Source organism: Procambarus clarkii, chromosome 73 (genome assembly GCF_040958095.1).
Source record: "Procambarus clarkii isolate CNS0578487 chromosome 73, FALCON_Pclarkii_2.0, whole genome shotgun sequence".
In the NCBI taxonomy this organism is placed as follows: domain Eukaryota; kingdom Metazoa; phylum Arthropoda; class Malacostraca; order Decapoda; family Cambaridae; genus Procambarus; species Procambarus clarkii.
Window position 1 is genome coordinate 14282071 of NC_091222.1, and position 24449 is coordinate 14306519.

At 44.5% G+C, this 24449-nt stretch overlaps 1 protein-coding gene across 2 annotated transcripts in view; it reads left to right on the forward strand.

Annotated features, from left to right (window-relative positions):
* Positions 1–24449, forward strand: part of LOC123774193 (flotillin-1) — a 156223-nt gene that overhangs the window by 44120 nt on the left and 87654 nt on the right. For both annotated transcript variants that reach the window (XM_045768339.2, XM_069312679.1), the window contains exon 3: positions 13793–13883. In XM_045768339.2, the coding sequence (XP_045624295.2) occupies positions 13793–13883 (91 nt within the window). The remainder of the gene's footprint in view (positions 1–13792; positions 13884–24449) is intronic.

Below are 24449 nucleotides of genomic sequence, written 5' to 3' on the forward strand. Positions count from 1 at the left end.
CACAGTACAGGGTCAACCAATAGAATGGGTCGACACCTATCAGTATCTAGGAATCATCCTGGACACACACATGAATTTTAATGCTGAGGTCACTTCCTTGAGAGAGCGAACTGCGGCCCAGACGGCAATCCTCAGGTCGCTAACCTCCCTTTCTGGAGGAGCCAATCTGCAAGTCCTTCGCACATACTATGTACAGGCAGTCAGCTCAGTGATCAATTATGCCGCACCTGCACTCACAAATCTATCACACCAACAGTGGAAAAAGCTTGAAGTTGCCCAAAACAATGCTATGAGAGCTGCACTGGGAGCCTCCATGTGGACCAGGCTTGAAACTCTTAGACTGGAGACGGGTTTGCCCTCTCTACAAGAAAGAATATCACAAAGGACAGCTACAATTATCAGTAAGATAATTATTTCTTCTGCTCCAATCCCAGTACGGCAGGCCTTGGTGGTTGGACTAGGCCAAAACATTGAAAACTCTTGGGTTGCAAGAGCAGGAAAAGTCCTAAACAGACTACATTTAAAAAACATGATTCTTGATAGAGAGGGTGATCATCCACACCCAAATTACACTCCTTCCGCGCCGTGGGAAGAGCCTACTTTCAAAATAGTAATAGAAAGTCTCCCAATGAAAAAGGCTGCCTATGATCCGACAATCCTAAGGCGCATAATAGAAGAGCAAATGCATAGCATAGCAGTAGCAGGAGCCACCCACATCTTCACAGACGGATCGGTGGACACAGAATATGAGAGTGCTGGCGCTGCTCTTTGCACGACCAGCGTACAGGCATATTGGAGACTGGGAGGACTAGTATCATCAACCCAAACTGAGCTGTTTGCCATACAACAGGCATTCGCATATGTGATTGAAGAAAACACTCAAAATGCAATCATACACACAGACTCAAAAGCTGCACTTCAAATACTAGGACAAAAACAGTGGAAAGATAATGTGGAAATAATTACCACCATTTTGTATCTTGGAGCAGTCGCTAAAGGCAAAGGACTCAACATAACTTTAAACTGGATCCCATCCCATATTGGAATCCCATTAAATGAAAAAGCTGATGAAATTGCTAAATTGGCAACTCGTCATCCAGTGATACATAAAACAATTCAACCCAGCCTAGAGAACATAAAAAACATCATCACCAAAAAACTCTCACATCTCAACAAAGCCTACCTACACCAGAGAATAGCTGAAGGTTCGCCATCTGCAACATGGTATCTTCAGGCAACCAAATTAGAAAGGTTAAATATCCCAAAAGGAATCCACAGGGAAATAGCAGTTAGGTTATATAGACTACGTCTAGGTTACAGATGCAACTGGGAGATTGGTGAACCCCGACAGAGAGAGTGCATCTTCTGCCAAACTGTCACAGAAAAGCCATTACTTTACTATCTTCTGGAATGTGAAGCAACCAATGACCTTAGAAGAGCTTTAAGAGTTCCTGAATCATGCAGTGGCCACCCTGAAGCCATCAACACAGCCACTCTCCTGGTCAACAAAGGTGTCCAGCAGCTGGACACCCTTATAAAGACTGTGAAGCAGTATCCTCCCCCGCGATAACAGCTTGATGGTTAAATGCAACCTCAGAATACTGAGAAAAAAATAAATAATTGTACCACTTACTGGCTATTCATGCCCGTGCCACCTCTTGGGTGGCTTAATCTTTATCAATCATCAATCTAGTATAAATATAATCACATCACTATACTGTAACATCACTAGAGAATGAACAATGGAGGTTCAAAACGTTGCGCAATTGTATAATAATTGTAATACATTCTATAGTTATTCACTTTTTTCTTCACCTAGAAAAACGAACATAATTTTTGGAGAACTCCTCTTTCAACTAAACCCTGATGCAAGAATAATATTTAGAGGGATAAAAGCCCTAAACCAGAAGATAGTTAATACAGAATATGCTGTCATATTCAATGAGACATGTTTAAAAGAAAACTTGCTGCCAGTATACACCAATATATATATATATATATATATATATATATATATATATATATATATATATATATATATATATATATATATATATATATATATGTCGTACCTAGTAGCCAGAACTCACTTCTCAGCCTACTATGCATGGCCCGATTTGCCTAATAAGCCTAGTTTTCATGAATTAATGTTTTTTAGACAACCTAACCTACCTAACCTAACCTAACCTAACGTTTTCGGCTACCTAACCTAACCTAACCTATAAAGATAGGTTAGGTTAGGTTAGGTAGGGTTGGTTAGGTTCGGTCATATATCTACGTTAATTTTAACTCCAATAAAAAAAAATTGACCTCATACATAATGAAATGGGTAGCTTTATCATTTCATAAGAAAAAAATTAGAGAAAATATATTAATTCAGTAAAACTTGGCTTATTAGGCAAATCGGGCCTCGCATAGTAGGCTGAGAAGTGAGTTCTGGCTACTAGGTACGACATATATATATATATATATATATATATATATATATATATATATATGTCGTACCTAGTAGCTAGAACGCACTTCTCAGCCTACTATGCAAGCCCGATTTGCCTAATAAGCCAAGTTTTCATGAATTAATTGTTTTTTCGACTACCTAACCTACCTAACCTAACCTAACCTAACTTTTTCGGCTACCTAACCTAACCTAACCTATAAAGATAGGTTAGGTTAGGTTAGGTAGGGTTGGTTAGGTTCGGTCATATATCTACGTTAATTTTAACTCCAATAAAAAAAATTGACCTCATAATGAAATGGATAGCTTTATCATTTCATAAGAAAAAAATTAGAGAAAATATATTAATTCAGGAAAACTTGGCTTATTAGGCAAATCAGACCTTGCATAGTAGGCTGAGAAGTGCGTTCTGGCTATTAGGTACGACATATATATATATATATATATATATATATATATATATATATATATATATATATATATATATATATATATATATATATATATATATATATATATGCAAACAAGCCTGAATGGTCCCCAGGACTATATACAACTGAAAACTCACACCCCAGAAGTGACTCGAACCCATACTCCCAACAAGTTGTGGGAGTATGGGTTCGAGTCACTTCTGGGGTGTGAGTTTTCAGTTATATATATATATATATATATATATATATATATATATATATATATATATATATATATATATATATATATATATATAACCACAGCTTTGCTGGAGGCAGCAACAACCCCCAGTGATCGTGCACTCCTCACAGCTGTGCAGGCTCCCCATGCAGGGGACTTCCCTTTGGCAGTCCCCTGCATATATATATATATATATATATATATATATATATATATATATATATATATATATATATATATGTATATATATATATATATATGTCGTACCTAGTAGCCAGAACGCACTTCTCAGCCTACTATGCAAGGCCCGATTTGCCTAATAAGCCAAGTTTTCATGAAATAATATATTTTCTCTAATTTTTTTCTTATGAAATGATAAAGCTACCCTTTTCATTATGTATGAGGTCAATTTTATTTTATTGGAGTTAAAATTAATGTAGATATATGACCGAACCTAACCAACCCTACCTAACCTAACCTAACCTATCTTTATAGGTTAGGTTGGGTTAGGTAGCCGAAAAAGTTAGGTTAGGTTAGGTTAGGTAGGTTAGGTAGTCGAAAAACAATTATTTAATGAAAACTTGGCTTATTAGGCAAATCGGGCCTTGCATAGTAGGCTGAGAAGTGCGTTCTGGCTACTAGGTATGACATTATATATATATATATATATATATATATATATATATATATATATATATATATATATATATATATATATATATATATATATATGACAATGTCAGACCACGGAGGAAAAATGAAACAGGAAATTTCCTTAAGTACTTTCGTATATTAAAAACATCTTCAGACCTTCTGAAGATGTATTTAATATACGAAAGTACTTAAGGAAATTTCCTGTTTCATTTTTCCTCCGTGGTCTGACATTGTCACATTCTTAATCACGTGTTTATTTTCGTGATATACACACATATATATATATATATATATATATATATATATATATATATATATATATATATATATATATATATGTCGTACCTAGTAGCCAGAACTCACTTCTCAGCCTACTATGCAAGGCCCGATTTGCCTAATAAGCCTAGTTTTCATGAATTAATGTTTTTTCGACAACCTAACCTACCTAACCTAACCTAACCTAACGTTTTCGGCTGCCTAACCTAACCTAACCTATAAAGATAGGTTAGGTTAGGTAGGGTTGGTTAGGTTCGGTCATATATCTACGTTAATTGTAACTCCAATAAAAAAAATTGACCTCATACATAATGAAATGGGTAGCTTTATCATTTCATAAGAAAAAAATTAGAGAAAACATATTAATTCAGTAAAACTTGGCTTATTAGGCAAATCGGGCCTCGCATAGTAGGCTGAGAAGTGAGTTCTGGCTACTAGGTACGACATATATATATATATATATATATATATATATATATATATATATATATATATATATATAATGTCATACCTAGTAGCCAGAACGCACTTCTCAGCCTACTATGCAAGGCCCGATTTGCCTAATAAGCCAAGTTTTCATGAATTGTTTTTCGACTATCTAACTTAACCTAACTTTTTCGGCTACCTAACCTAACCTAACCTATAAAGATAGGTTAGCTTAGGTTAGGTAGGGTTGGTTAGGTTTGGTCATATATCTACGTTAATTTTAACTCCAATAAAAAAAAATGACCTCATACATAATGAAATGGGTAGCTTTATCATTTCATAAAAAAAAAATTAGAGAAAATATATTAATTCAGGAAAACTAGGCCTATTAGGCAAATCAGGCCTTGCATAGTAGGCCGAGAAGTGCATTCTGGCTACTAGGTACGATATATATATATATATATATATATATATATATATATATATATATATATATATATATATATATGTCGTACCTAGTAGCCAGAACGCACTTCTCAGCATACTATGCAAGGCCCAATTTGCCTAATTAGCCAAGTTTTCGTGAATTAATATATTTTCTCTAATTTTTTGCTTATGAATTGATAAAGCTTCCCATTTCATTATGTATGAGGTCAATTTTTTTTTATTGGAGTTAAAATTGACGTAGATATATGACCGAACCTAACCAACCCTACCTAACCTAACCTAACCTATCTTTATAGGTTAGGTTAGGTTAGGTAGCCGAAAAAGTTAGGTTAGGTTGGGTTAGGTAGGTTAGGTAGTCGAAAAACAATTAATTCATGAAAACTTGGCTAATTAGGCAAATCGGGCCTTGCATAGTAGTCTGAGAAGTGCGTTCTGGCTACTAGGTACGACATATATATATATATATATATATGACATATATATATATATGACCAAACCTAACCAACCCTACCTAACCTAAGCTAACCTATCTTTATAGGTTAGGTTAGGTTAGGTGGCCGAAAAAGTTAGGTTAGGTTAGGTTAGGTAGGTTAGGTAGTCGAAAAACAATTAATTCTTGAAAACTTGGCTTATTAGGCAAATCGGGCCTTGCATAGTAGGCTGAGAAGTGCGTTCTGGCTACTAGGTACGACATATATATATATATATATATATATATATATATATATATATATATATATATATATATATATATATATATATGTCGTACCTAGTAGCCAGAACGCACTTCTGAGCCTACTATGCAAGGCCCGATTTGCCTAATAAGCCAAGTTTTCCTGAATTAATATATTTTCTCTAATTTTTTTCTGATGAAATGATAAAGCTACCCATTTCATTATGTATGATGTTAATTTTATTTTATTGGAGTTAAAATTAACGTAGATATATGACCGAACCTAACCAACCCTACCTAACCTATCTTTATAGGTTAGGTTAGGTTAGGTAGCCGAAAAAGGTAGGTTAGGTTAGGTTAGGTTGTCGAAAAACAATTAATTCATGAAAACTTGGCTTATTAGGCAAATCGGGCCTTGAATAGTAGGCTGAGAAGTGCGTTCTGGCTACTAGGTACGACACACACACATATATATATATATATATATATATGTCGTACCTAGTAGCCAGAACTCACTTCTCAGCCTACTATGCAAGGCCCGATTTGCCTAATAAGCCATGTTTTCATGAATTAATGTTTTTTCGTCTACCTAACCTACCTAACCTAACCTAACCTAGCTTTTTTTGGCTACCTAACCTAACCTTGCCTATATATATAGGTTAGGTTAGGTTAGATAGGGTTGGTTAGGTTCGGTCATATATCTACGTTAATTTTAACTCCAATAAAAAAAATTGACCTCATACATAGTGAAAAGGGTAGCTTTATCATTTCATAAGAAAAAAATTATAGTAAATAAATTAATTCAGGAAAACTTGGCTTATTAGGCAAATCGGGCCTTGAATAGTAGGCTGAGAAGTGAGTTCTGGCTACTAGGTACGACATATATATATATATATATATATATATATATATGTCGTACCTAGTAGCCAGAACTCACTTCTCAGCGTACTATGCAAGGCCCGATTTGCCTAATAAGCCAAGTTTTCATGAATTAATGTTTTTTCGTCTACCTAACCTACCTAACCTAACCTAACCTAGCTTTTTTTGGCTACCTAACCTAACCTTACCTATAAAGATAGGTTAGGTTAGGTTAGGTAGGGTTGGTTAGGTTCGGTCATATATTTACGTTAATTTTAACTCCAATAAAAAAAAATTGACCTCATACATAGTGAAAAGGGCAGCTTTATCATTTCATAAGAAAAAAATTATAGAAAATATATTAATTCAGGAGAACTTGGCTTATTAGGCAAATCGGGCCTTGCATAGTAGGCTGAGAAGTGAGTTCTGGCTACTAGGTACGACATATATATATATATATATATATATATATATATATATATATATATATATATATATATATATATATATATATATATATTATTAAATATGACCGAAAAAGTAAGATTAATAATTCTAACACGAATTTTCTCAATCTTTTTCATTCAATACCCATTGTTTCGTGTTCTGTCTTGTGTTGATGAATTTAATACCCTATTAAATACCACCTCACCCCATCCACCTCACTCAAATGTATATATAAACAAATCGATGTGTAAGTTCTATTCAGTTGTGTATGTGTAAACTAAAGTCTTTGAAAATGTAATAAGTTTTACGAAACGCGTTCAAGTGTCGCGTCAGACTAGAAATAAAAATGAATTTTGGAGAATGGATTTTTGAATTACCACCAACAGTGAAAAGAAATGTACGAAAGATTGAGAAAATTCGTGTTAGAATTATTAATCTTACTTTTTCGGTCATATTTATTAATATATGTTGTGACGATAATCTCCTTCAAGAGATTGAGCCTGCTCTTCCCTCCACAAATACGTCGCCACAAATATATATAACTACTATGGAAGAAATGTCCAACAACGACAACAACACCAGCAAGGTTTGCCAGAGAGCAAAACGTATGCAGCCAGAGACACCTGCTCAGACTCAAACCGCCAAACTACCTGTCTTACTACCGGCCCCGCTGATTGGTCGCCGGTCTGGCTGCAACTGCACTCACCCCCCCCCCCCCCATACTACTTGATGTCTGGGGTCGCCACGACCTCAGACCTCAGAATATTCTGTGCTTTCGCAGTTACCACTCCTCCCGGCTAGACGTTAGCGTATACTGAGAGAGGCGGTAGCTTAAAGCCAATATTCCAGCACCTTACCTTTATTTTTGTATTGCACTTCTTGTTATTTTGTCTTAACGTAACTTTTCATTGTGTCATTTAATTATTCTTATTATTTTGATTGATTGATTTTATTATACGAATTTGTTTGTCCATTTTTTCATGTTTTGATTTATTTAACGTAATTAAAATTTCATTGTTAAAGTTTACTTGTGTTTTGTGTGTCTTCTCCTTACCTTACCACAGACGAAGTTCCAGTTTTTCTATTTTTTTTTATAACTATGTGACGAGGCCATACCCCTAGCCTTAAACAGCCGAACACCAACGCGTTACCGTCACAAGTTATATGGGGGCCTGTCCTAGGAGCTTCACTCAGGTACTGGTGCCAAGTGGTAATTTATGGTAAGCGTATTTAACTTTGTTAACGTAGCTTTACTATTTTTCATATTCCATTTCATTTTTTATAAGGTGCGGTGTATTGTGCATTACGAGAGTAACATATGGTGAAGGTGAGACAACTTTGGATTACGTGGTGACTGTAGGCCGCAGTCATACTCTTAATTGGTCATCTCTCCCTCCGTGTTATTACTCGTGTTTACCATCTATGTCCCTTGAATATTTCTCATTTTGACAGATCATCATATTGGTACCCTGGTACTGTGGTCTGCCCCGGGTCAAGAGTACCCAATCTTCTGCAATCTGACTGTAGGAGGACAAAGAGGGCCATAGTTCCTCTAGCTCGAACTTTAGTTGCTGAATTGGGACCTCAGCAGCAGTTCTCGTCACCAGTTGACACCTCGCACCCCTACACGTCAGTCAGAGATGATGATACATACAACGGTAGGGAATTAGCTTACTTTTTCAGAGCACAAAAGTTCGCTAATTCTGTAAGTATCATATTAAATTCAGTAGGAAAAACTTGCTTTATGTCCTAAAGAGACTTGGCAAGGTATGCCTACATCCTTGGACTACCAATTTTACTTTTGAGGCATTTAATTGTTTCATTTGTTTTCGAAACTCTGTTTCATTTGTTAGTAGGATTTTCTTGCCCTTATCCTCTTACATGAGTACCGGGTACAAGATTTCCTGCGCCCTTGATTTAATTTAATCATTTAACATCTTTTACTTAACTTTAATTGTTAAAGATCTCACAGGATAGGTATCAGTTGCCACGTTGTCCTGTTTCTGACATTCACTATTGAATATTCGTGTACCTTTATTTGCTAATTTCACCATGTTTCGTCTCCAAGCTTTCCGTGCAAATCCACCAGGTGAAATAGGGACTTTAAGTCGTGCCAAGAGGACTGAATTACAAACTCTTGCACATGAGTATCAACTAGAAGTTCCCTACCAAGCCAACAAAAATGACCTACACAACCTGTTGCTGGATTACTATTTAGAGCAAGGTAAGATAGACTCTGAAACTCATGAAACTTACTATATTACAGATAAAACTGATTTGGCGACGATGAAACTCAAACTAGAACTGGCCAAGATTGAAGAACGAACAGCTGCCATACGGAGGGAAGAACAAGAACGCGAAACTGCCTTGAGGAGAGAAGAACAAGAACGCGAAGCTGCCTTGAGGAGAGAAGAACACGAACGTGGACTCGCCCTCCAGGAACGTGAGGTCGCCTTACTCCAGGAGCGGGAACGCGTACGGCTTGAAACCAAACAACGCGAGTTGGAGATGCAACGCGAACATGACAAGCAACAAGCAACTCTGGCTCTAGAGTGTCGTCAACGTGAAATCGCCTTGGAAACTTCACACTTCACTCAACGCCAACAAGCTACTGCCAATCTTCCCATCAGTTTTAATATATCACATGCAAGTAAGTTAATGCCATCCTTTGTAGAAGCAGAAGTTGATGTGTTTTTCACCACCTTTGAAACCCTTGCTAATCAACTCAGTTGGCCTGTCGACCAATGGGCCACACTTCTCAGAGTCCATCTTACAGGTAGAGCTGCAGTCACACTCAGTACTTTGGCGTCTGAGAATGATTACCACACTCTGAAACAAGCAGTGTTGGACGCCTACCTCCTCTCTACTGAAAGTTATAGAAGGAAATTCCGTGACCACCTGAAGGCAAGTACCACTACCTTCCTTGAGTTTGCTAACACGAAACGGAGGTATTTCATGAAATGGCTGGAAGCAGCACATGTCTCTACTTTTACAGAACTCGTCAACCTGATGCTTGTTGAAGAATTCTTGAGACGTGTGCCGCCTCCTGTCCGCCTCTACTTAGCAGATAAAGAAGAAACCGACTACCTGAAGTGTGCTAAGTCGGCTGACACAGCCTCATCCACCGGCTGACACCTGAACCATCCTCCAGTAAGAAGTCGTGGTACAGTTACGAGAAGGTGAGCCCCGATCAAGCTGGTTCACAACTGAACTGCAAGTATTGTAGACTCTATGGACATACCATAGACAAGTGTGGTAAGTCTCAATACAAGGGAATCACTGACCAACAAAGACCCAAACCCACTCCTCCTAAGTCCGGTAAGCCTGTGATGAATGTTGGTGTTAAGGTTAATGATCTTTCTCTTTTCAGTAACCACCTGTATACTGGAACTGTCTCTGCCAACGGTTCAAATCGGAGGGACGTTTCAAATTGAAGATCTTGAGGGACACAGCGGCTCTTCAATCGATCATCTTGAAGTCGGCTGTGCCCAACATCACCTACACCGGAGAAACTGTCTTCATCACTGACCTCACTGCTACCACTCCATACCCTCTCGCCAGAGTCCACCTGGATTGTCCCTACGTGAACGGGGAAGTCCAAGTCGCCGTCAGGGAAAAGCCTTTTCCCATGCCTGGAGTGCAACTTCTCCTAGGCAACGACTTGGCAGAAGACCTGCAACCGACCAACCTGATCGTCATGGACAAACCCCAGGTGTGTAACTCTGTGCCAATAAACCCTATTCTAGAGTATGTTCCAGCAGAGGTTCAAGAGAGTGATGAAGTTTCTCCTCCGGTTCTCGTGACCACCCGTGCACAAGCCGCACGTCCACAGCCAGCTGACTCTACTGCTACCGCTGTCCCTCAAGACCCTCAGAAACTACCCCCGCATCTGACCAAGTTGGAGTTCCGTAAGTTGCAGAGGGAAGATCTTACTTTAACACCATTGTTTTTCCAGGCTGAGACTCAACCCGACAGTATTCCTGGGTTCTTCCTAGAGAACGACTTGCTCTACCGCAGATATAGACCCAGTAAACTGAAGGAGGAGGACGATTGGGCCAACATCGAACAACTTGTGATTCCCACCAGCCTGCGGCCCACTATTCTACACCTGGCCCACGGAGCATTCTCCCACTACGGCTTCAACAAGACTTACCATGGGATTCGTCAAGACTACTACTGGCCAGGTATGGTAAATAACGTCAAACAGTACGTAAAACAGTGTCATACATGTCAGATGGCAGGCAAACCGAACATCTCCATTCCCAGAGCGCCACTGATTCCCATACAGGTGCCTGCGGAACCTTTCCACAGACTCATAATAGACTGTGTTGGTCCTTTACCTCGGACCAGTTCAGGTAACGCCTACATCCTAACCATCCTGTGTCCTACCACCAGATTTCCCATAGCAGTTCCAGTGAAGAACATCACGGCTGCTACGGTTATAAAACATCTATTGAAGATCTTCACTCAATACGGATTTCCCAGGGAGATTCAAAGCGACTGTGGTACCAACTTCACCAGTGATCTCTTCAAAAGGACACTGGAGGAGTTCAACATCAAACAGGTATTGTCCAGCCCCTATCATCCTGCTTCACAGGGTTCTTTTGAACGTAGTCATCAGACTATCAAAGCACTCTTGAAAAAGTTTTGTAGTGAAACCTCGAAGGATTGGGATAAGCAGATTGACCTTATAATGTGTATTTTCAGAAGTCTCCCCAATGAGTCCCTAGGAGTATCTCCTTATGAGATGCTCTACGGCCGTAAGTGCCGTACTCCCCTTAAGGCTTTCAAAGACTCTCTCCGAGATGCCACCTTCAGTGAGCATCAGAATGTGCCCCAGTTTCTTCAAAACCTTCAACACATTCTCGAGAGAGTCCACCGTTTTGCCCATGATAATCTATTGAAAGCCCAGGAGAGAATGAAGACTCATTACGACCAGACCAGCAAAGTAAGAAAATTCAAGCCGGGAGACTTCGTCCTTGCCTATTTCCCTATTCCAGGTTCACCTTTACAAAACAGATTTTCAGGACCCTACTGCGTCAAAGAGTGCAGGAATAATAACAACTACGTAATAGAGACTCCAGATAGGCGGCGGAAGACCCAGCTGTGCCACGTCAACCTCCTGAAGCAATATAATGGTACTCCTCCCACTGTCCTGACTAACTATTCCACCTTCACAGAACCCTACATCCACAGTGAGACCATCCCAGCTTCTCCTCCCGAAAGCACTGACAAGGAGTCAGCGCTTCCTAATTCCGAAATCCTTAATGATCTTCCCAAATGCTTTCAGGATAATAATCGTGCTCCTTTGCCCTCTTCTAATTCCACTCTCACCTCGTCAGATAAGCCCTTCATCCTCCATGTCGACGCCAATGGTACCGACGTTGGTGGTGTCGTGATGCAGCAACGAGGCGAGAAGAATACACCTGTCAACGACTACTGCTACAAGGAACTACGAAACAATTGGCAAGGAGCTACTCTTCCCCATCCTGAAGCTTCAGCACTTCACTCCACACCTGAAAAGTGCTCGGTCCACCATCAACACGGACCACACCACCCTACACCTCCTGCAGCACGCCCACTTCTCATCTCAACGTCTTCTACTATGGGCTTGCTAACTGCAGAAATTCAACCTGGAGACACGCTATACCAAGAGTCTGACAACATCTTAGCCCATGATCTCTCCAGAGTTTATGAAGTAGAAGCAACTCCATCTAATACTCCACCACATAACGACGTACTTCTTCCAGAACCGCAGGCTTCGGGGGAGAGTTGTGACGATAATCTCCTTCAAGAGATTGAGCCTGCTCTTCCCTCCACAAATACGTCGCCACAAATATATATAACTACTATGGAAGAAATGTCCAACAACGACAACAACACCAGCAAGGTTTGCCAGAGAGCAAAACGTATGCAGCCAGAGACACCTGCTCAGACTCAAACCGCCAAACTACCTGTCTTACTACCGGCCCCGCTGATTGGTCGCCGGTCTGGCTGCAACTGCACTCGCCCCCCCCCCCATACTACTTGATGTCTGGGGTCGCCACGACCTCAGACCTCAGAATATTCTGTGCTTTCGCAGTTACCACTCCTCCCGGCTAGACGTTAGCGTATACTGAGAGAGGCGGTAGCTTAAAGCCAATATTCCAGCACCTTACCTTTATTTTTGTATTGCACTTCTTGTTATTTTGTCTTAACGTAACTTTTCATTGTGTCATTTAATTATTCTTATTATTTTGATTGATTGATTTTATTATACGAATTTGTTTGTCCATTTTTTCATGTTTTGATTTATTTAACGTAATTAAAATTTCATTGTTAAAGTTTACTTGTGTTTTGTGTGTCTTCTCCTTACCTTACCACAGACGAAGTTCCAGTTTTTCTATTTTTTTTTATAACTATGTGACGAGGCCATACCCCTAGCCTTAAACAGCCGAACACCAACGCGTTACCGTCACAATGTCTACAGGAAAGACTGCTACCAAAATATACTAATATATATATATATTTATATTGTGCATTAATTTAATGCACAACTATATTCTACCCACTTCAAGACTCCGCACCAATATAGAAGCATCAAGAAATATGGGCCAATAGGCCCTTTGCAGTTACTTACATTCTTCCCTTTAACTATTATATGTAGATATATATATATATATATATATATATATATATATATATATATATATATATATATATATATATATATATATATATATATATATATATATAAAATTTCACTCACACTCTAGGAGACCCGAACAGCCGAGCCCCTAGTGTGAGGCGGAAGCTCTTCCACTGAGCTATCGCCACGGGGTCGGCGGTTCGAGTTTCCTACAGCCTAAGTGACTGAAATCTTTATTTCGAGGATAGTGTGGTTGACAATGTCTACTGTCCTGCAGACTGTCTCTGAATGTGATGACCATCAAGGTGGACACTCCCGGGGTCTACACAGCTCAGGGCGTCTCACTCAACGTCACCGGAGTAGCACAGGTATTTGGTTCACGCTTCATATAATAGTCCATCCTCCTGTATATATAGTACTTATAGTAACCATGCGCACCATCGTGCATATATTGACGTAATGGACAATCAGAAAGTAGAATTTAGTAATACTGAACTTGGACGAACCAGAAAAGGGTTTTTATTTATGTTGCTAATAAAACCTAACCAATCCCTGGAAACACAAACCGTAACTGTCTTTATTTTCTGCTAGTTACAACTTGTAATAAAGTTGTTACATCTTGGCTTAACGTGTTTATGACGTATTAGAACGTTCTTACAACTTGCTATATTGGTTGTTTTAACTGGTTAGGAGGTGGTAAAACTAGTTCGAACGTTGTAGCAACGTCGTAGTTTCGGTGTGTGTTTGGCGGGATCTAGGCCTAATTTACGCTAAGGCCTGATATAGCACACATATGTGCTACACTAGGCCTAGAAATATTTAAGTTTGGGATTTAGCTGTATTTTTCCTGGACTATATAAAGTGAATAGTACCAAATCCTACTATCTAATTATCCATTACGTCAATATATGTACGATGGTTCACACAGTTACGAAAAGTACTATCTAAACAGGAGGATGAGTTGTATATATAATAAACATATAAGTACTTTAACACTATATATCATTTTGGTGACCCAGCTCCTCCTAACCCTGACTCAGCTCCTCACAACCCTGACCCAGCACCTCACAACCCTGACCCAGCACCTCACAACCCTGACCCAGCACCTCACAACTCTGACCCAGCACCTCACAACCCTGACCCAGCACCTCACAACCCTGACCCAGCCCCCTCACAACCCTGACCCAGTCCCTCACAACCCTGACCCAGCCCCCTCACAACCCTGACCCAGCCCCCTCACAACCCTGACCCAGCACCTCACAACCCTGACCCAGCACCTCACAACCCTGACCCAGCCCCCTCACAACCCTGACCCAACACCTCACAACCCTGACCCAGCCCCTCACAACTCTGACCCAGCACCTCACAACCCTGACCCAGCCCCCTCACAACCCTGACCCAGCCCCTCACAACTCTGACCCAGCACCTCACAACCCTGACCCAGCTCCTCACAACCCTGACCCAGCCCCCTCACAACTCTGACCCAGCACCTCACAACCCTGACCCAGCACCTCACAACCCTGACCCAGCCCCCTCACAACCCTGACCTAGCACCTCACAACCCTGACCCAGCACCTCACAACCCTGACCCAGCCCCTCACAACCCTGACCCAGCCCCCTCACAACCCTGACCCAGCCCCTCACAACCCTGACCTAGCACCTCACAACCCTGACCCAGCACCTCACAACCCTGACCCAGCACCTCACAACCCTGACCCAGCACCTCACAACCCTGACCCAGCTCCTCACAACCCTGATCCAGCACCTCACAACCCTGACCCAGCCCCCTCACAACCCTGACCTAGCACCTCACAACCCTGACCCAGCACCTCACAACCCTGATCCAGCACCTCACAACCCTGACCCAGCTCCTCACAACCCTGATCCAGCACCTCACAACTCTGACCCAGCACCTCACAACCCTGACCCAGCTCCTCACAACCCTGATCCAGCACCTCACAACCCTGACCCAGCCCCCTCACAACCCTGACCCAGCTCCTCACAACCCTGACCCAGCAGCCACAACCTTGACCCAGCTCCTCACAACCCTGACCCAGCTCCTCACAACCCTGACCCAGCCCCTCACAACCCTGACCCAGCCCCTCACAACCCTGACCTAGCACCTCACAACCCTGATCCAGCACCTCACAACCCTGACCCAGCTCCTCACAACCCTGACCCAGCCCCTCACAACCCTGACCCAGCTCCTCACAACCCTGACCCAGCTCCTCACAACCCTGACCCAGCCCCTCACAACCCTGACCCAGCTCCTCACAACCCTGATCCAGCAGCCACAACCCTGACCCAGGGACATATAACTCCTCCTCTCGACTGTCACAACGGACAGAAAATGATGTACTAAATTGGCCGAACATAACCTAACGATGTATCCACACACAGAAAACGTGGTTGTATGTAATGAAATGATTTATAATTCGTCATGTTTAGTACATTAGGGATTTAGAAGTCAAAATGCGATTTACTTTTCAAGAAGACTTGTTAAGCTGACTTTCTAAGGGTGGCACGGGTTCGATGCTGCACCAATGTCATCAACGTAATTCAGTGTTGATGATTCGGGATTGTGCTTGTCGATTCTGTACCTACTAAGAACATGTCAGTATTCAATATACTCTTTCAATGCCTACTATCATAGTTTTTACCGAGTTATAATTTGTTATTCAAAACAATTATCTTATCTCTATATGAACGTTTATACTGCTATCATTAAAACCTTCATTGCACTTCTGGTGTCTATTGAGCACATCCATATCGGCACATTCTTTGTTACTTCATCAGTCCGTTAACTCCTATGTACCAGCTGTATGGTAAAATATACCTTTATTAATCTTTTCTTTTCCGTTTAGCATAATACTCAATGTGTATTGTATCTTCAATGACAGCTTGTCTGGTGTTTCATCCCCCCCCCCCCAGGAGTTTCCCTTGTCGTGGTGAGGGTCTCGTGTACGACTCCCAGGGACCGGTAGGGGAAGGGGGCCATAGTCCCCTCTCCGGGCATTGTACAAGCAAAATGGAACAAATGGAGGGTCTGCTGTTCAGGTCATTGGGCCATCGGCTGGAGGAGTCATTCGCGATGGACCCTTTGTAGGGTGTCGAGGCTGGGTGAGAGGCAGTAAGAGGTTTTTATACTGGTGTGGGAGAATGTGCAATGCAGTAGGACTCTCCTGTTTAATTGTGCAGGGGGGGCAGTGCATGGGGCGATGCATTCCCCTGAAGTTTGGGCTTACAGTGTTGACCTACTTTGCTTGCACCCGAGTGCTTGGCGGTCATACTTCGACTGGCATCAGGAGAGGCCTCCAGATTTGTTGTTATTTCCGTAGAAATTAGCTTGTATGACTTTCTTAAAATCAGCGATGGTACAGCGGTAGAGTATGCGGCTGGCAGCGCCATGGTCATGGGTTCACATCATCTCACAGACCCAGTGGATTTTCTCTTTGATATATATGACGTTAGTGTGATTTCCTGTGTCTCCCCCTTCCTGCCCTGACCAGTGCTTGGCCTCCCTTGATGTACTGGCCAGTGCTTGGCCTCCCTTGCGGCACTGGCCAGTGCTTGGCCTCCCTTGCGGCACTGGCCAGTGCTTGGCCTCCCTTGATGTACTGGCCAGTGCTTGGCCTCCCTTGATGTACTGGCCAGTGCTTGGCCTCCCTTGATGTACTGGCCAGTGCTTGGCCTCCCTTGCGGCACTGGCCAGTGCTTGGCCTCCCTTGCGGCACTGGCCAGTGCTTGGCCTCCCTTGATGTACTGGCCAGTGCTTGGCCTCCCTTGCGGCACTGGCCAGTGCTTGGCCTCCCTTGCGGCACTGGCCAGTGCTTGGCCTCCCTTGCGGCACTGGTCAGTGCTTGACCTCCCTTGCGGCACTGGCCAGTGCTTGGCCTCCCTTGATGTACTGGCCAGTGCTTGGCCTCCCTTGATGTACTGGCCAGTGCTTGGCCTCCCTTGATGTACTGGCCAGTGCTTGGCCTCCCTTGATGTACTGGCCAGTGCTTGGCCTCCCTTGATGTACTGCCAGTGCTTGGCCTCCCTTGATGTACTGGCCAGTGCTTGGCCTCCCTTGATGTACTGGCCAGTGCTTGGCCTCCCTTGATGTACTGGCCAGTGCTTGGCCTCCCTTGATGTACTGGCCAGTGCTTGGCCTCCCTTGATGTACTGCCAGTGCTTGGCCTCCCTTGATGTACTGGCCAGTGCTTGGCCTCCCTTGATGTACTGGCCAGTGTTTGGCCTCCCTTGATGTACTGCCAGTGCTTGGCCTCCCTTGATGTACTGGCCAGTGCTTGGCCTCCCTTGATGTACTGGCCAGTGCTTGGCCTCCCTTGATGTACTGGCCAGTGCTTGGCCTCCCTTGCGGCACTGGCCAGTGCTTGGCCTCCCTTGATGTACTGGCCAGTGCTTGGCCTCCCTTGATGTACTGGCCAGTGCTTGGCCTCCCTTGATGTACTGGCCAGTGCTTGGCCTCCCTTGATGTACTGGTCAGTGCTTGGCCTCACTTGATGTACTGCCAGTGCTTGGCCTCCCTTGATGTACTGGCCAGTGCTTGGCCTCCCTTGATGCACTGGCCAGTGCTTGGCCTCCCTTGATGCACTGGCCAGTGCTTGGCCTCCCTTGATGTACTGGCCAGTGCTTGGCCTCCCTTGATGTACTGGCCAGTGCTTGGCCTCCCTTGATGTACTGGCCAGTGCTTGGCCTCCCTTGATGCACTGGCCAGTGCTTGGCCTCCCTTGATGCACTGGCCAGTGCTTGGCCTCCCTTGATGTACTGGCCAGTGCTTGGCCTCCCTTGATGTACTGGCCAGTGCTTGGCCTCCCTTGATGCACTGGCCAGTGCTTGGCCTCCCTTGATGTACTGGCCAGTGCTTGGCCTCCCTTGATGTACTGGCCAGTGCTTGGCCTCCCTTGATGTACTGGCCAGTGCTTGGCCTCCCTTGATGCACTGGCCAGTGCTTGGCCTCCCTTGATGCACTGGCCAGTGCTTGGCCTCCCTTGATGTACTGCCAGTGCTTGGCCTCCCTTGATGTACTGGCCAGTGCTTGGCCTCCCTTGATGTACTGGCCAGTGTTTGGCCTCCCTTGATGTACTGCCAGTGCTTGGCCTCCCTTGATGTACTGGCCAGTGCTTGGCCTCCCTTGATGTACTGGCCAGTGCTTGGCCTCCCTTGATGTACTGGCCAGTGCTTGGCCTCCCTTGCGGCACTGGCCAGTGCTTGGCCTCCCTTGATGTACTGGCCAGTGCTTGGCCTCCCTTGATGTACTGGCCAGTGCTTGGCCTCCCTTGATGTACTGGCCAGTGCTTGGCCTCCCTTGATGTACTGGTCAGTGCTTGGCCTCACTTGATGTACTGCCAGTGCTTGGCCTCCCTTGATGTACTGGCCAGTGCTTGGCCTCCCTTGATGCACTGGCCAGTGCTTGGCCTCCCTTGATGCACTGGCCAGTGCTTGGCCTCCCTTGATGTACTGGCCAGTGCTTGGCCTCCCTTGATGTACTGGCCAGTGCTTGGCCTCCCTTGATGTACTGGCCAGTGCTCGGCCTCCCTTGATGCACTGGCCAGTGCTTGGCCTCCCTTGATGCACTGGCCAGTGCTTGGCCTCCCTTGATGTACTGGCCAGTGCTTGGCCTCCCTTGATGTACTGGCCAGTGCTTGGCCTCCCTTGATGCACTGGCCAGTGCTTGGCCTCCCTTGATGTACTGGCCAGTGCTTGGCCTCCCTTGATGTACTGGCCAGTGCTTGGCCTCCCTTGATGTACTGGCCAGTGCTTGGCCTCCCTTGATGCACTGGCCAGTGCTTGGCCTCCCTTGATGCACTGGCCAGTGCTTGGCCTCCCTTGATGTACTGGCCAGTGCTTGGCCTCCCTTGATGTACTGGCCAGTGCTTGGCCTCCCTTGATGTACTGGCCAGTGCTTGGCCTCCCTTGATGCACTGGCCAGTGCTTGGCCTCCCTTGATGCACTGGCCAGTGCTTGGCCTCCCTTGATGTACTGGCCAGTGCTTGGCCTCCCTTGATGTACTGGCCAGTGCTTGGCCTCCCTTGATGCACTGGCCAGTGCTTGGCCTCCCTTGATGTACTGGCCAGTGCTTGGCCTCCCTTGATGTACTGGCCAGTGCTTGGCCTCCCTTGATGTACTGGCCAGTGCTTGGCCTCCCTTGATGCACTGGCCAGTGCTTGGCCTCCCTTGATGCACTGGCCAGTGCTTGGCCTCCCTTGATGTACTGGCCAGTGCTTGGCCTCCCTTGATGCACTGGCCAGTGCTTGGCCCTTGCTGCCCTGGTAGATGGTATCTCTTGGCTCTGGGACCCAGACTTTTGAACCAGTGATGCAATATAACTGAAATAACTTCTCAAAACAGTCGTGTGGGGTGGGCGACCAGGCCTCAGAGTTGGACATAATGGAAGATCGAGCAACGTTAGGCCCAGGCCAGGCTTCATCTTTAGCTATCCCCAATTGATTCTCTCAGTTCCTCTCCCATTTCCTTGGCAAAGTTGAGCCTCAAGTCCCTATTGGTGTGGGGACACTTGGAGTGGCTCCATCTCTAGTTGTGATACAGTGCCTTTTACACCCCCCCCCCCTAATGGCAGACCCTAATGGCGGATCACAGCACGGTCCATGCGCTCAAACGCTCATGATTCTTTTAAACACTACTACATTTTTTATCGGTTTGGCCCTCAAATGTGGCCTAAATATTTTGATGTTTGTCATGATCAATTACATACTCGCCCAGATTATTTAAATATCCATAAGCTGCTTGTTGACTTCGGATATTTGTTATACATTAAACGCCAATCGGACTGATACACCCATCCTTGTGGCCGACTTTTGAGGCGATGGCCGCCCACTTAGCTGCTTTGTCCTGCACTGGTGAGACCCTAGTTCAGGTCTTCAAAAGTGCTCAGTTAAATGCCAGCATTGACAAGTCAGTTTCCCAACACTATTTTACGACTGGAGATAGCGAACTCACAGGTTGCCATTACGATATTAAATATATATTCGAGGCCCAAGATTATTCTATCCTCCAGATTGACACGTTCATTCGCCCAGTGGAGGCTGTCACCATCAACCCTTTAAATCAATTCTGATGGTAGGTTCCTTCTGACTTCCATAATTGTTGCTAGTGCCAGATACTAGATTCAGGAATACATCCCCTTTTCAGTGCATCTGCATAAGGTGCTGGGAATTTGTGCATGCCCCCCTAGAGGTGCAGTAGTGAGGTATCCCTTTGTCCCTGTGCGCTGACTCTGGCCATTCTAGGACGGATTGTACTGCTGCCCATGCTCGCTGCGTCAACTGCCGTGAGCTTGGGGATGCAGCGAGAGTGCTCTGCTGCCTTCCCCAAGAAATGCATGCACTATAAACTTGAAGCCCTTCTCAACTTGAAACATCGCGATCATGTATCGTTCCCCAAGTCTGCCATCTTTTCTCTACTGACAAACTCACGTGTTGCACCGCACTACTCTTCTCCATCCTTCTTACCTTCCACATTTCCACAACCGTTTCCAAGCCTTAAACACCAACACCTTTTCTACGGCCTGAAGCCGAGGGTGTTCCTCAAGGATCATTAACTGACATTTTCACCCTTCTTCCTCAGTCTTCTCTTGCCTGTCATATTTGCGTTCATTCTCCACCTTCTCTCTCTATTCATTGTGACCTCATTTATTATTCGATCCCATCTTTCTTCTTAGCCCTCCACTCTGTATTTTGGGCCTCCCCGTCTAATGTCCATCCAGTTCTATATCCATCCTCCTTTAAGCTGTCTCCATAGTGTTCGCTCTCGTACTTCCTTCCCACTGGAGATTGTAGAGGCTGTCGCAAAGTACGTTGTTGTTGGCATGCCTGTCTCACAGTCAGAAATGTAAATCTGTTTCCTCTCCCTAGTCCTCCTCAGTGAGTAAGACAGCTTCAATCCTTCCCGTAATTGCTTCCTCCGTCTCTGTTACTGTATACCCTCCCATCTCGGTAGTAGAGTCGGCTGACCTTGCTGTGGAAGTCTCCATAACCCTTTCAGAACTCCAGTTTGCTCTGTCCATCTGCAGTTCTATGGCGGCGGGCTCAAAGTGCATTAACTATAAGATTCTTCATCATCTCTCTCAATACACCTTTCAGTATTTACTTAACTTGGATGTTCACATTCGTACTGCCTATGCTGCGTATACCTCTACCGCTGTCATTTTGTTTTACCTGGAAAATATTTTTGAAACCACTTGGAGATACAGTATTTTATCACAACTCAATTCTATTGGCCTACACAGCAATCTCTCACTCCCCCTTCCAAGCTTCCTCTCGTCGTTCGTTTCTAGTGAGATTTAGTATTATTTTCTCCGACTCATTTCACTAATATTTTACTAATATGAAGGTGTTCCCCAAGGTCGTCTTCTGAGCACTATTCTTTTTCCTGGTTGCCCTAAATTGTCTTCCTCCCTTCCACCCAGCGTTTTCTCAGCCTTGTATGTTGTTATCTCGCCCTCTGCTGTTGCGGTGACGACTCCCCTTTCCTCCAAAGGCAGCTCCAATTTGCAATTCATGCTGTGTTGCCTTGGGTCTCCCAGTCATAGTTTCAAGTTCACTACAATTAAGACTATTTTAATCCTGTGCAGACGATGAGTTACAATAATGTGCCTGAAGACATGATGCCCAAACCATAAACCTGAAAATTTAGAAACGACGTTGTTTCGGTTCGTCCTGCACCGTTTTCAATCCTATTTCCTTGAGCACATTTCTTCACGCTTACACTCCATTGGACTATTCACAGATGTGTGTAAATCTACCGATGGTGTTGGCTATTCCAATTTCCTGATCAACCCCATGTGTGCCGGCTACCCCCCAGAGACTAGCATCTTTCCTGACCAACCCTGTGTGTGCCGGCTACCCCCCAGAGACTAGCATCTTTCCTGACCAACCCTGTGTGTGCCGGCTACCCCTAGAGATCTGACCAACCCTGTGTGTGCCGGCTACCCCTAGAGATCTGACCAACCCTGTGTGTGCCGGCTACCCCTGGAGACCTGATCAACCCTATGTGTGCCGGCTACCCCTGGAGACCTGACCACCATATGTGTGCCGGCTACCCCTGGAGATCTGACCAACTCTGTGTGTGCCGGCTACCCCTAGAGATCTGACCAACCCTGTGTGTGCCGGCTACCCCTAGAGATCTGACCAACCCTGTGTGTGCCGGCTACCCCTGGAGATCTGAATAACCCTGTGTGTGCCGGCTACCCCTAGAGATCTGACCAACCCTGTGTGTGCCGGCTACCCCTGGAGACCTGATCAACCCTATGTGTGCCGGCTACCCCTGGAGACCTGACCACCATATGTGTGCCGGCTACCCCTGGAGACCTGACCAACTCTGTGTGCCGGCTACCCCTGGAGACCTGACCAACTCTATGTGTGCCGGCTACCCCTGGAGACCTGACCACCATATATGTGCCGGCTACCCCTGGAGACTTGACCAACCCTATGTTTATGCCGGCTACCCCCGGAGACCTGACCGACCCTATGTGTGCCGGCTACCCCTGGAGACCTGACCAACCCTAAGTGTGCCGGCTACCCCCGGAGACCTGACCGACCCTATGTGTGCCGGCTACCCCTGGAGACCTGACCAACCCTAAGTGTGCCGGCTACCCCTGGAGACCTGACCAACCTTATGTTTATGCCGGCTACCCCGCCCCCGCCCCCCCCCGGAGACTTGACCAACCCTATGTGTGCCGGCTACCCCCGGGAGACCTGACCAACACTATGTGTGCCGGCTACCCCTGGAGACCTGACCAACCCTATGTTTATGCCGACTACCCCCGGAGACCTGACCAACCCTATGTGTGCCTGCTACCCCCTGGAGACCTGACCAACCCTATGTGTGCCGGCTACCCCCCTGGAGACCTGACCAACCCTATGTGTGCCAGCTACCCCCCTGGAGACCTGACCAACCCTATGTGTGCCGGCTACCCCTAGAGACCTGACCACCATATGTGTGCCGGCTACCCCCGGGAGACCTGACCAGCCCTATGTGTGCCTGCAACCCCCTGGAGACCTGACCAACCCTATGTGTGCCGGCTACCCCTGGAGACTTGACTGTGGGACATTTGGGGCTTGACTCTATTTATTTAATTATTAAAGTAATGAAATCAATTACGAAGGACCACCCGCTTTTATAGTAAAGAGGGAAACTAATAAAATGTGATCATTAGAAATTCCTAGAGGAACCAGTAACTATGGATAAATACTAGAAAATATAATCACTTGAATAATGGGCTGTATAAATAATTTACTTGAATCAAAGCCTCAAACACCTACATTGGGGGGTTATTGCTAGAACTTCATATATGTCTAGGAACTAGTGTGGTTCGTACACCAGTTCATTGTGTAATAACCTAATCTTAAGACCAATTAGAGAATCAATAGTAAATTTGTCACCAATAAGAATATAGATCATTAATATCAGAAATTAATCATTATAATAAACACGTGTTACTTCCAGTGCACAGTACTCTATAATGACAATCAAGTACAGATAATTTGAATAATAAAGAAATACGAAAAAGTCTTAGCTTGAAGACGTTTTCGAAGACATCAGTCACGAATCATCCTCGGAATCTCCGGAATTCTTCGTAGAACACTGGGAGATGAATAACATGGGTAAAGTAACAGCTCGTGGAATTCCTCACACGCAAGCTGTAAATTGAGATATATTACGTAGCAACATATTAGGCTGCTAAATATCTATATTCAAGAAATTGGGAATGGAGAGTAATAGAAAATACTAACATGTGTTTTATTTATGTCGCTCGGCGTGACGACAAGCTACCCTGCTATATACAATCTCTAATGATGCATCAAAAACGAGTTATATGTGTACTTAGCTAATAGGGCACTGTATAAGTTGAAGCTTGCCGAAACTCACGTCCCAGACTCTAGCATCACAATGGCGAACACGTGGTG